The sequence below is a fragment of the Eurypyga helias genome, unplaced genomic scaffold, assembly GCF_000690775.1.
Source record: "Eurypyga helias isolate BGI_N326 unplaced genomic scaffold, ASM69077v1 scaffold5517, whole genome shotgun sequence".
Classification (NCBI taxonomy): Eukaryota; Metazoa; Chordata; class Aves; order Eurypygiformes; family Eurypygidae; genus Eurypyga; species Eurypyga helias.
This window is the reverse complement of record NW_010263613.1, coordinates 37,205-51,569: the sequence shown is the minus strand read 5'-3', so window position 1 is coordinate 51,569 and position 14,365 is coordinate 37,205. Positions and strand designations below refer to the sequence as shown.

At 40.8% G+C, this 14,365-nt stretch overlaps 1 protein-coding gene across 1 annotated transcript in view; it reads right to left on the bottom strand.

Moving 5' to 3' along the window:
* The window catches only part of ARHGAP28 (Rho GTPase activating protein 28), a 73,595-nt gene extending 60,968 nt beyond the window's left edge, over positions 1 to 12,627 (bottom strand). The window contains exon 1 of the mRNA XM_010156097.1: positions 12,490 to 12,627. Coding sequence (XP_010154399.1) covers positions 12,490 to 12,620 — 131 coding nt within the window. The 5' untranslated portion in view covers positions 12,621 to 12,627. The remainder of the gene's footprint in view (positions 1 to 12,489) is intronic.
* Positions 12,628 to 14,365: the final 1,738 nt, after the last annotated feature.

The window sequence follows — 14,365 nt, the reverse complement described above, 5'->3', positions numbered from 1 at the left end:
AAGAGCAAACTTCTGAGCAGTTACATAACGACAAAAAATAACATGAAGGAAAAACATACATGATTTTGCATCAGCTCTTTTGCTTTCTGCACAGCAATTCCCATGTAGATCGTGATGTTGAATATTTTTTTGCTGTTAGTATTGCTCACTTTGAGTTTTTATAGCTGCTTGGAGGTCTGCATCATTGTATTTGATTTCAGCTAATCAAGCATACAAATGAACAGGAATGCAGACACACAGCACTGTAAAAAACATAGAAGGAAGTTTTTTCAAACCAAATCCCTTTATTAGGCAGTGGTTCCAGTGATGCAATCAGAATAGGAAGGAAAGTCTGTGTTGCTTCATTGTTTTGTTTGGATTTTTGGGTCCAGTGTTAACTTGTGATAATATTTCCATTTGTAAGTATATTTCTCTGAGGGCAATCCAAAAAAGTGACTATGATGATTCTAATAGGAAAAATATCCCACTGAATTTGCTAAGTTTTTCCATCATAACCATTACAGAATTACTCCACTCAGTTATCTTTCCTGTGTAGTTCAGTAGCTGTTGAATAAGTCCATTTATTTATTTATTTTATTTTAAATTAAAGTCCAATAAATGCACAAAATTGATTCATACAAATGTAATTGCAGAGAAATTCAATAACTGATTCATCCCTGTGAGGAATTTAAGAGTTTTTAAATAAGAGAATGGCATGAATAGCATAAGTAACTAAAAAAAGGAAGCACCGCAATGTATATCAGGGATATAGAATTGGTTGCAGGCACCTTAGATCTTTAGAGACAAGTCCACGCCTACTGCCACCAAGAGGAGTTTTAGATCTGACCTTAAATGTTTCAAGATGTTAATTACATTTGTAATCCAAAGATTCAACTCTCCATAACCTCCACAGTTCAACAGTTAAAACAAACATGTCCTCTCTATAGACATGACTTATCTGATTGGCCCATCACACTGCGTAATTCTAAACAGGATTTTCCAGGTGGCATGTACAGAGCACTGTATCATCTCTCTGTCTTTAGGTAGCATGATTTAAATATGAGAGAGGCCAGTGGTGGCAGAAATGTTAGCTTAAGCAAACAGGACTTTTCCTTACATCTCCTAAACATACAATGCACAGCAGCAGTTTTTCAAAGTGAGCCAATTCTTTTCATCAAATATAAAATTTGAAATGTAAGATTAAGAAGATTCCTCCCTTTCTGTAAGAGTATGTCATGACTCTCACCATACACAAGTATGTATTGTCCATTGTTTATCACTGAGATCTACTCATCACTTTCAAGTGATCTTCAGAAGATGCTATATTTGGTCTGCTGTAACCACACTATGGGGTATTACTCTTCTTATAGGTTGTCATAAATGATGGAAAATTGGTATTAAGTTTTTAACTAAATATAGATCACAAGGGAGCACAGAAAAATAAATACTGGCTTATTATCTTCAGCTATACCAGTTGCTTAAGTATATTGACGTCAGTGAATGTCGTAAGACCCTGTGAGGGTGGCCAAAGCCATAAATGTGCATTTTCTGTAAGGATATCAGAAAAACTCTTCCCACTATCTATTCTTTTCCTTGCTGTTTCTTGTACCTGTTGCAAACTGCTTTAATTAATTTCAAAGATGAATACAATACAAATTTTAAAGTAATTTGCAGACTTCAAAGATTGCTTATCAAATGTTATTGCTACTGCTATGTCCAGTGAATTCATGGGATGTGGATATCTCACGGCTTTAGGGTAGCCCCACAGGTGCATATCATTTCATTGTTTGGTTCATTTCTTGTTGCCCAGCCTGAGGTCCCCTTTGGCTTGGATGAAATATTAAATCTATCCCAGTGATGGAAACTCAGCACCAATAGTCTCAAAGGAGGTAACATAATCAAGCCGTTCAGTCCACTGATATAATTAGGAATGTACTTTGTCAGCCTTTGAGGGTTTAACTACAGCTGGCTGGGTTCAAGGCAGTCTCAGAAACCAATCTGTTCTTAGTAACACCATCTCCTTCACAGAATTACAGACATACTTTCAGCAGATATACCAAGCTAACTGTTGAATGATGGTTTTCCACTCACTTATGCAGTGGTCAATGTCTTTTTCAGCTAACTGAAGCCCTAGTTCAATGCTATGAAATGATTCAGATACCAAAGGCTGAACTGACAGCTCAAGAATAAAGGTTATGAACCTTACTTACAACATTTGAATGTGGCTCAATTCAGCCTCTGAATATCATCATGTTCCTGATGCAGCTGATGAGATTTAATTAGAAAAGGGATTCTAATGAATAGTCAGATGCTGACTGGCCTTTCTATTGTTTAAGAAATAAAAGATATTTTAAACTCTAATCTCTATGAAAATCAGAACTCTACTTTTCACATGGATTAGCTAAATTAGTAAAAAATATCTAACCTAATAGAAATGTAAAATCTTCTTTAAATTTATTCATCAGGCCTGCTTCTGGCTCCCTGCTGTACCCTTGACTCTTCTGCAGGAGTCTTCAGGGATTCAAACGATGAACACCTTCATAGTATTGTCAATAAGCATTTCTAACTGAATAGCACAAACACCACTCTTTTTTCATGCGTTTTGCTCTGGTAGGAATCTGATTTGCACAAATGAATGAGATATTCTGTTAGGGTTCAAGTAAGTTGGATGAAATTTCCCCTTCAGTCTGCAAAATATTTGAGAAAAATGCAGTATAGTTTTCTACCTATTTAAATATCTAGACCTGAAAATACCCAGACTAACCTATTAGTCAGCAGAGTGGCCTGTTCAGAAACAAACATGCTTTATTTTTTTATCAGTCATGAAGCATTGGTCTAAACACTTTGAATTCCAGCCTCCAAGGTTCCACCTACAGCTGTGTACAGGCTGGGCACAGGTTCCCTGGGGCCAGAAGCCCTACAGCTGCAGTGTCATGGTGCTGCTTATTGGCCCAAGCTTATTGACTTGGGAAAAATTCTGTGCTGTTACTGTACAGCTCCTGGACACAGGCAAAGGGAGGTCAGATTTGCTTGCGGCCACCGCATAAAAAGATATCCTGAAATCCTCTGCTGTAATTATGAAATTCAGAAAAGCCATGGACTTATTACTTCTTCATTAAACCTTACGGTGTCAGACTGAACTTTTTTATTATTTTTCATTAGTTTATTGGGTTCTTTTTTGTCTGTAATACAGATTTTCATTAAGTGTCAGAACACACGCATCACAACAGGGCCTTAAATACTGGTAGTACATAAATTTCAGTATGTTGTGTCTGAGAGCAAAAAGCCAAAGTACTGTGAATTAAATAAAAAAGGAATACACCACCTTCTTTTTTCTGTAAGTGTCCATTTAAGTAGGAGAAGGGGAACTCTGAAAAGTATACTTACTATATTTTTTAGAATTCTTAATAGTACTAACAGTGTTAATTACAAACATACTCATTACCTATGTGAATATTACACCCTGTGATAGAATCTGGAAAGAGAAAATGAGCTCCAAGGACATCCTATGATGATAAATGCCTGGACAAATGGGCAGTCACTTAAAACTACAGTGACTCATTGTTGCATGGCATGTAATGTAATTAATTGCAGAGTTACTTGTGTTCAGAGTAGACTGAGGCAAGCAGGTTTGGTTTGCATGGTCCTGTGCATTGCTGAGTGTGGCATAGTTAATTTCAGGCCTGCTGTATCTAAGTCGCATAAAAAGAATTCAGTAGTTAAAAAAAAGCCATAAGAGCTGCAGTACATTAAGGATGAAATGCATCTTGACCACACAAAACAGCTGCAGAACCAGTGTCCCTCCTGAAAATCTGTTGTGTGTTTCCTAAATACAGAACATGGAGCTCCTGTAAGTTGAAGAAGGCTTTTCAAAAACTGACATAGTAGGTTCCTTTGTTTGTTTATGTTTAATGGCCACTCTTTGTCACAGGCAACAGATGGCTTGAAGAAATGCGATTGAAGAACATTCCAGTTAATTTTTTACTTATGGGCTAAGCAATTCTAATGTCTGCCATATATTCGTGAGTCTCCAGTGACACATGGGTAGCCTTAAGCTTCATGCTCTCTCTATGGACTTGTACATATTGTACACACACATGTAAGTAAGGATAAATTTACACTTCCAGAAATCTCACATTTCCAGTAATGTTATTCTTACATTTTCATGGTTTAATTGCTTTTGCTGATTGAAAGAGGGAAGGAGGGAAGAAAGCAAGGCAGCATTAAAGGATTGCAGCAGATCACTGGGGTTTATGGGGAAATGCATCCTCTGAGTGGAAGATGTCAGAAGGGTGTTACACAAGGCAGACACAATTGTTCCAGAAGGAGGCTGAAGATGGCCACATGATTAGAAGACCCCTCCCCTGTGCTTGGGCAGCTGTCCCTGCTTCCTTCTGCCCACCCTCTCTCTAGAGCGAACACTGTCAGTGTGAAATCCTGCTGCAGCCTGAGTACAAAGGCTTCCCTTGTCTCTGTTCATCAGGATAAGCTCACTGCTTCCTTTCACTTCCTTGCACATGCATGATCTGGGCACCATCTGGCCCAGAAATGGCCAAGGACAGCCAAACCTGCAAAAGACCTTCAGAGAATGCCTTAGGTTGCCCCATTCCATGTTTCACCTATAACTACAGCAAAGATTTTATATTCATCTCTGCTACTTCCAGACAAATATTTAGAACTCGAGTTTTCAAAATATTCAAATAATGGGAAGAAGTATTGCAAAAGGAAGACAGGCCTAGTCACCATTATGTTTTACTTATCTAAGACTTCATACTGGTATCTTATTCTCTAAGAATCCTATTAAACAGGAAGTGAGCCTAAGTTGAGACAAGAGAGAGCATAATCAGATCATGCCCCGTAAGCAAAATTATTGACAACAAATCTGGGTTCTGATGGCTTGATCCCATTTCCACTGAATTCAAAGGTAAAACTTCCAGTGGATACCTGAGTATCCATTAACTCAGTCAATGTATATAAACAAGGCTCATATCGCTCTTGATGTTCCACTGCAGGATTTATTATTGACCTTTTATTAGACTGGAATATAAAAAACAACAGAGCATTTCTTGTTAGATTGAATGCTACAACTACACAGTTAGTTGTCTCATCATAATGTTAACCTTAAAAAGGACCTGACATTCTCATTTTCAGATTCCCTCTTGACCCCTTGCATGACCATTACTGGGCCAGGAAATAGGCCTGGATGACATTTTGTTCTTGGCTTTTATAAGGCAGAGAAAGATAAACTGATGGGGAGGAGGCTCACCACCTGACATACCTAGAGTTTGCATAGTCTAGCCTTGGAGTCTGGGTAACTGCAGACTCTCTGATGCCTGTAGAGATGTAGTTAGTGAAGAACATACTACTCAGTGAGTTACATTTAGGCCTTATATAAATTTGTTATTCCCTTCCCAAATCTGTCCATTGGGAAGCTGGTATTTTTCTGATTATCTGTAGTAAAATATGATGATTTACAGCTCTAGAGCTTCTTCCATCTCTGGTGGCAAACTGTGAGAGTGACCTTATATCTGATGTCCTGAGATTTAGCCCCCAGATGTTTAGAACACAATTCCCCAGCTTGCCTCTTGATTTACTTGTCTTGCAGCTAGTAAATGGTATCGAGTTGGACTTCTACATCCTATATAGGTTTTCATTATATACTCCCTTCTGTCTGTCTGCATTCATGGGGCTCTTCTACCCTCCACAAAGAGACTTATGATCATTATTTTGCTCATTATATGCTCAGAGCAACGTTACAGAAGGAAATGCAATAAAAGGCTTGTATAGTCCTCAGGTAAAAATTCAATAATGGCAACACTTAGTAGCAGAGATTTCTCTCTCCTTTGTTTAGTTCTTTTCTGTCTAACCATCCAGCATAAGTCCACCGTAAGACAATGATTTAGCACATCTGAAAATCCCACAGGCTTACAGCAGCCAAGTATTACACATAGCATCCTAAATAAGAAAACATGACTGTCTTCAAACAAAAAAGTTGATAATAGGTTCCCTGCTCCAGTGTTTGTTCCACTCTCCTCAGAGACCAGAGGCTCTGGCAGTGTCTGGAAAGTTAACAGATACAGGAAGGGGAAGAAATGAATTACAGAGGTGAGGGATCCCTCACTGAGCGTGTCTTTCTCTTGCATTAATTACAAGGGATGCCAGCTCAAGCAGTTCTGTTGACCTCTGCTAAAATAGTCCTTCAGGGTAATAGAGTCTCTTTTTCAAACAACCTGTCTTTTAAACCAGTTCGGCTTTTGACTTCAAAATCACCACTTAAATACCATTCCAAAAGCCATTGCCACATGTGTCTGGTGGGATGTGGGGCTTGACTGTAAATGGCTCCACCACACAATGCCCTTTGGGAGACGTTTCTTTTCTCTCTCCAGCTCCTTTTATTTGCACACAAAGAAGAGAACAAGGTCATATACCTATGAAGGTAGTCCTTCTCCTGTTCCCCTTTGCTCCTCTCCTCCTCCCAGCCCCTTCAGAGCCCCTGACACACACAGTAGGACTTGGAAGACCATGATAGGGACTGTTTCCACCAGAAGAGAAAGGAGGCAGGAAAAGGGGCCAAAATCCTAGAGAGAATGCCTGGCTTCAGTCACAAGCTTGCATCATGACTCTGGACACTCTTCTCTTGGTTTCCTTCCTGTGCTCTTTTAATGCACCCACCATGGTGGTACCTGAATGTTGTATGGAGCATGGTCCCAGCCCGATGCTGGACATGCTGCCTGCCAGCCTGTCTCCACCGCACTGCTGGGCCAGCTGGAGCAAAGCACCGCGACGGTGGGCTGAGTGGCTGCTGGCACTGTGGTTAGCTAAAATCCAGGATGTTAACTTGATTGTTTGCTATGGATACTCCACACTATTTCAGGATGTGATTCTGTATTTGTGCAGTGCTAACCAAATGCTTTTCAGATACTGTCCTAGCCAGGACTTTTACTAGTCTTCCACAGCTGTGTCTTACAGTTCCCACCACTGCACATTTTCCACACATTCACACTGAATTATTTTGATCTGCTGTGCAAAAATAACACTTTACAGTTCTTGAATCCTGTCTGTTTGCTGTGCCAGGGCTGTCAGTCTGCCAGTTGCAATCTGAAAGTGTCTGTGTAGGGCACGAAGGGCTCTCAGGTCCTACATTTTTTTTGCGGGCAGCTCCAACCCTCGGTGTAATCAGAGATAAGTGACTAAGTTAAAAATGAATGGGGCAGCTGGCTAAATGCTCAACCAAACAAAATGATCAAAGGGACAGTGCCAGATGTTTTCCATCAGCTCTACATATGGAGGTACCAGGGAGAGCAGCAGGAGCACCAAACTAAAAAGAAACCAGAGAAGCCAACTCTAGTTTCAACCATAACATGAGGAACTGGCTATAAATACTACATTCCTCAGTGAGGCTCCCAGAGGACATTCTGTAGGTATTTCTAAAACCTACAGGAAAAGCGTGTCTGCTATTGTCTGACTTATTTATATGCATCTACCCAGTAAACTTTTTATTAAGAATTATCATTACAGTAATCTATAAAAAATATACCTTAAAAATGTTTTATAAAGCTGCTAGAAATTATAAAAAGAGATTTTTCAACAAATGTATTTTTTGCCCAACCTGTGCCAATACAGTCTTTTTGTAGACTACTGTTCTGTGGTTTTATTTTTTACCACTCTTAGTACATTTTAACATTTTAATTTCATAGGTTTTGAGTCCAAGTTACTGCAAGAGGCCCAAATAATTTCAAGATTTACTGTGGAAAAAGAGCCAGCTTTTTATTTTTGTCTTCTGGGGAAGTTTATGGTAGAGGGAGATAAACATCCAGAATAGTTAAGGTTGTTTATCCTGCATCACTTAGGAGACATTCTTGACATCACTTGTATACAACTGAGCAGGGGAGCTGCTCAGTCAACGCTGACAAAAATTAAACCCAGATCACCCAGCCTCAGGGCATACAAACCTTACTTTAGTGTGATAAAATCAGCTTCTGTTGGGATAAAAACAAGCCAAATTTTGGTGCATAGGGGTTTTTCTTCCAGTTTTATTTCAGTCATTATTTCAGGACACTTTATCTCACCGTGACGTATGTCTGTAGTATCTTGGGGATCACAAGAGGGAAGAATACTGCAAAAGGTTCTGGTGCCATGTCAAATCTGCAAGTTTCATACTGGTAGAGCAGGGATCCTGGAAGGTACCAGCACGTAATTCAAAACAACAGCGCAACTTCAGAATTTTTTCCTGTTCTTTTTAATTCTCTAGTTTAGTGATACCTGCCTGAAAAACATCCCCTGACAACAGGAGGAGTGAGACATGCTGAACATGAAGGCATTGGAAACAACTGGAAGTGCCATACTAGCCCTTGGCTAGGAGAGAAGTTAAGGGGTCTTTGCTACGTTGCTCAGTGGTGCTGAAATCCACTTTGTCCTTTGCCTGTGTAGCATGCTTCTAAGTTTGGGAGTATATATGCTGCTCTTTGCATCAGTGTTAATTATAAAGATGTTTATTCACGTATAAACAGCTTGATGTGCCCTTTAGAAGCTACTCTAAACCCATTCTGCAGGAACAAGGCCTGTGAACTGTGCTGTGCTGTTTCTTTCCTTTGATTCTTATCTCATGCACATGTAAGTGTAAGCCCCTCATTACAGTGGATGTATCTGTGATTTGCAGTGCAGGATGAGTTTTTTGGTGGTAGCCGTGCTAGTAACAAATGGGCTGAGGAACTCACTACCTCTTATACTTGAGTCAAGGAAAGCTTGAGTATGATTCACTTAGGAATGCTTTGTACTCCCCTAATTGCACAATTACCTTAGAGAGCTTACTGGCCATTTGGCATAGAGGTCATGCCTGTTTCCTCTGAGCCCAAGAATAACTCCTCCTAGCTTCTCCTAGCAGGATAAAAAAGAGATGTGAGGAAGATGCATGGCTGTGGCCCCACTTTTCCTCTGTATAGTCCAGGAGCAGTAACTGTGCACAACTACAAAGCCCTTTATTCTCTGAAGTGAGGATGGAAAAGTTGACCATTACTTAAAATAAATTGGTGCTTTCATCTTTGAACTGAGACAGTATCTGCACTGAAAGGTATAGTGTGATATTCTGGGGTGTTTGGTACTGGTACTTGTGACATATGAGTTCTAATAAATGGGATTTAAAAAAAGTGAGGGGGATGTCACAAAGATACTTCCTCACTATACCCATATGCCATATAGTCTAACTGCCAAGTAAAGAAAACAAAGATCTCTCCAACACCTTGTTCTCAAAAGCAATAAATAAAAAAATATATGAATAATATAAATGTTATCAACAATTGCAATCATGCAGAACAGGTGACCAGTGAAGTGAAAGTACCTGAATGTCCCATGAGAAAAATGGAAAATGAATTTGTTAGTTGCATTAATGGAACTAAAGGAAGTTTTGGCTGGAGAATTCTCCTGGACCTCTAGCAAATTGAACAGTGTATTTTTTAGGGTTCACCCTATGTGTAGAACTGGTAAAGCAGGTAAGTCTGCAAGAAGGAACAAAAGGAGAAAGATATAAATGAATTATATAGATAGCTGAGGACGAGGTATATAAGCATAGCTATTTTTACTCCCCCGATACTCTCTTGTTCTGGAGAATGGCTGGAATTTGTGGTCCGTTTTCTTAACCTTCTTATTAATGTTATCCAAGAGTAACATTGGAAGCTAGAATTGTCCTTTGCAAATTGGTGACAGCATCACTATGTAAACTTTCATCCCGCTCTCTACTTCATTACAGCTATGAATTTACCACCCTTCTTTCACACTGATGCATCTTCCATTCAAAACAGTTAAAGCTCGTCTTCTCTTGTCCTCCTTACAGGCCACCAGCTAATATCCCTTAACATATATTGGGGTATATAGAGACTCCTCCCACTGGACTTAGAGATGAAAACACTTGTGGCTGCTATACTTCATGCTTGATGCTAATGCTGCTGGTGTATGTTTTAGACGTGCGCATAGGATGCCTGCCTGATTGGCCTTTCAAGAAGTTGTTGATGGATGTGAGCCCAATTGGTCTGGCCCATCTAAGTTACTTTATGAGCGTAAACTTTGGTGTCTATGGTCTTTTCAGCTGTGTACTTGGATTGGCAAGAGTTTAAGATTGCTGATTTGTTTAGAGGTTCATGATGGCTACTTAAAAATCTTTCCTTCTTTTATACCAGTGTCTTTTAAACAGTGGGAAGCAGGGCAGTTTACAGCCGACTTAGGCTACATTAGCTTCCCCTTTCTGTGAGAAACCTCTGCTTAGAAGGTTCCCAAAGTGAAAGTGTTTGCAAGAGAAAACATAGCTAGGAGACGCTTATACGCAAACCTGGCTCTAGTGATTGGAACTCTTCTTCTGATCTAGAGGGAGCATCATGCCAAAGCAAGAGAAAAGTTCTGGGGAGAGGAAAGAAAACAATAGATCTTGATTCCTAAGCTGAGAGCGAGCTGTACAGCAGTTTATCAAATCCAAGGTTAATATCCAAGACTGATTCTGTTCTCACAGATAGATATATCTGAAGTATGGGCTTCATTAGAGCTACATCTAACTAAGCCCAACAGAATTCAGAGGAAAGCCAGGCTCCAGGTTCCATCTGCATTTGTTATCAAACAAAAAAATAAATAACACTTCTGTTTCTTGCATGTGTTTTCAAATAATATTCCTGGAGGGTTAAGGGATTAGCATGCTGTAGTGCTGGTGGCTGCCCTAGGGATCAAGGAACATGGGGTCTAGAGTAAAACTTCTTCCATTAGGACGGCGGCAGAGGAATCTCTACAGAAGATGCAGGCCAGGAAAGAGTTCTTAGAAGAAGAACTAGAGATTAAGCCAGAGCCTATTTTGCCATTTGCTAAAATGCTCAATGCATTTGCCTTCATGGATTCTGCATTCCAGAGGGCTGCATGCTGGGTTAATGAAATCCCTCCCTTGAACAGGCCTTGGAAACTCAGACTGTCACTGACTGCCCATATGGCAGAATTTGGCTACTGCTATTAGACAGCTGCAGGAAGCTAAGAACAAGAAAGGGGAGACGGCACCAAAGTCTTACAGACAAATAGAAATATAGAGAGACACGTCTTGGTCTCATGGCAGGAGCTTCAAAAATATGCTCTTCATCAAAACATCAGTATCCTCTTTTTTTTTCTTTCAGGAACTGCAATTTGCACTTCTGCTTTCCTTAGGTGATACGTATGTGATTTAAACCCTCATACAACCTGAGCCTAAGTTTCAATAGCATTTTAAAGCAATTAGCACACCTACAAGAAAAAGAGCAAAACACCACATTTCCGTTGCTCTCAGACTTAAAGGGAGATTGAGTTTAGCATTCTTCCTTGGGGAAGAAGTGACATGCTCCCCAGTAACTCAATGCCAAACCACTGGTCTGTGTTTTGAGTAGCAAATGCCATTTTTACTACATCTAAAAGCCCAGACTGTGTTGTGTGTTTTTTTTTTTTCTTAACATGAAATTGTGTATTTTTGTACTGCTCTCAAACAACAGTTTAACAGAACAAAGAAGTTATCTTTATGAGGCAGCCAGGGAAATATACAAACAACAGGAAGATGCAGCTAACCTAAATAATGACATTGAAAACAAAATAGCTATTGGACTATAAATAAACAACAAGAAGCAAATATCATTATTTTTATTAAGAGAAGACACAGACTTAATTCCTGGGGATAATGATATCTACTGTTTTCTCAGACTTGAGTTCCCATTTTTTCAGTAAAGCCACAGAATAACATTTCCTACTTTCTTCAACTTTTTAGAGTATGAGCTTTCATACTACTTCTTTTGGAGAATATTGCAAAACCCAGATGCGTACATTTAGGAAAAAGGTCAGATTTTCTAAAACAATAAGGTTGCCCAAACTGCTATTTTTGAACTGTGCAAATACACGCATTCTTACACGGCAGGGAAGTAAACATATACATGACTACATTAATTAAGACAATGCTTAGTTTCCTGCAACCGAAAGGAATTTTCTTATTTAGACTAAGTCTTTAACGATGCAATCTCCCATTGTGTGTTTGTGGGTGTGCAAAGCAGCAATGGCAATTTCACAGAAAAGCAAGGGCTGGTTCTGACCTGGTGGGTGAATGGGGAAGGAATTAAATAATCCTCTAAACCAAAGCCAGAATCAACTTTCTGAGTGCCAGACTCAGTCACTCCAGCCTTCTAACTTTCCGCAATACAGTCCTAAACGACCTGAGCAGAAGCCTGATTCACATGCTTTTTTCCTGGGGATTGTCTTGTTGAGTATCTTGGACAGGAAACTGGCCTGATCTGTTGATTTACAACATTTAAAATAAGCACTCACATTTCCCCCTTCCAATCTTGACCAGCATCGCTGGGCTGAATCATTTCCCCAGTGGAGGAAAAACCGTGCGAGAGCGAAGTGCTTGTGAAGTGGCCGAGTGATCGGGAAACGCTCTCGGGCTGACATACAGTCAGCCAAACCCACAACGGACCCCAGCGAAACTTCAGAGCATGATACCGGTCCCCATCCCTCGGGCTTTACCTGCTGGTGGGCGAATGGCTGGGGGGGATGTCCTGCACAAATCTCTGCTCCATGCCTGGGATCCTGGCTGGGCTGTGGGGATGGTAGGCTGTCAGGACCACGCTGCCCGAGTCCTTCATCTCCATCGTCATAGGCACATGTCGGCCCCGCTGACGGTGACGAAAGTGACCGGGGTTGCTGATGAGCCCCGACAGGAGGGAAAGGGGTCCTGTCACGAGCGCGAGCACGGGCACATGGCCTGGGTCTGCAGCAGCCGCTCACCACCGTTGGCTGTCAGGAGGGTTGTGTAGCTGAGACACGGCTCCTCTCCCTGTCAGGAAAGCTGAATTAGCATATATTCAAAAACACCGCCCACTAAACAACCCATGGGGAAGTTACTACGTTCCTAGGAAACTAGAAACCTGAGATAATCCTGCACAGCACCAAGCGACTGCTGGGAAAAGTTTTTGCTTGCTTGCTTTTTTTTTTTTTTCCTTTTTAAGAGTCACTTTCCTAATACTCCTCCTGCTCCTGAAATAGGCTCAACTAAGTGAAATTATTTGCCAGTTAGGGAGCAGGATGAGTGTAGAGCACTACTCAAACACAAAACGTGATTTGGCAGAGCAGGGAGTGACATTTAAGCTGCTTACTCGAGAGATTCAGGAACCGTGTAGGCTGTGTTCTGTTTAAATAATCAAGGAGCAGAAACCTTGATTTCCTACATGCCGGATCATTTCGGTGGCAGGGAACTGCTCTTGCTTTCTCCTGAAAACAGATTAAGCTTTCGTTTTGCCTGATACGGCTGTGTACGTAATGAGAAGGGCACTGGAACATGAGTGAATTGTTTTTACAATAGTGTGCATTCATCTGCAGCAATCCCATAAATAAACACACTCCGAGGTGCTTGATATTTTTTCATGCTTGTGCTTGATCTCTGTAGGCTAATTGAACATTTTACTCTCAACAGAAAACCAGCAAACAAAAATATTGGGGTCCAACTCTGGCGTAACACCCAGGGAAAGCTCTGTAGACAAAATGAGAAAACTCACACAACCCTTCATTTTTCCCCCTCCCATTTCTTCAGTGTTTGGTGGTTTTGTTTTTTTTAAAATGTTTCTGATAAATGTCTAGTACTAAAAACTACTGTCCTGCCTATGAAATAATGGGAAGGATGTCCCTAATTTTACTCCATGAAACACAGCTCTCGGCACCTTATGAGCACGGAGGTGAAACACCAGCCTCTGCATCTTGGTCACAGCTGGCAGTGGCATCCCCTGTGCAGGTACTGTGAAAAATGCCTGTCAAGCTCCTCTTTTGCACCCCTCGAGTGAAGGTTCTCTCCCTAGCACTGCTATAGGGCCTCCGAAAGTACAACATCGGTGTCTCCAGCTGGGGAAGTAGCTCAGGGTTTGAAGGGCACAAAAATTATTCATCTCATCTCCAACTTCCCCCCAAACTCTGTATCCTGCCTGGAGGGGCAGGACCATTTCAGTTAAATCTGTTGCTGCAACTCATGTAGGCAGTGCCCAAGTTAATTTTAAATTAGCCAGCACAGGACACTGATAACAGTACACTTGGCAGCACTTCTTGCCAGACTCGCCCAGGAAGCATAAATATTTGAACATGCAGAGGCTCTAGGCTTGCTCTTGCTATGCTGTTGACATGTCCTGGATTAAATATTTTAAAGCCAGGTTGCCCAGGATAAAATCATAGTTGCTTCCATGGCAGCGTAGAGGCCCTCTGGAAGACATCATGCAACCATGCATATATGTTAGAAATGAAGGAGAAGGCTCTAAGCTAACTCTGGAAGCATTGCCTAATGCCCATGACATCAGGAGCACAGTGCTGGACCAGGGTGAAAGCAATAACCAGTGAAGTCCTCATTGTGCTCTGTGAT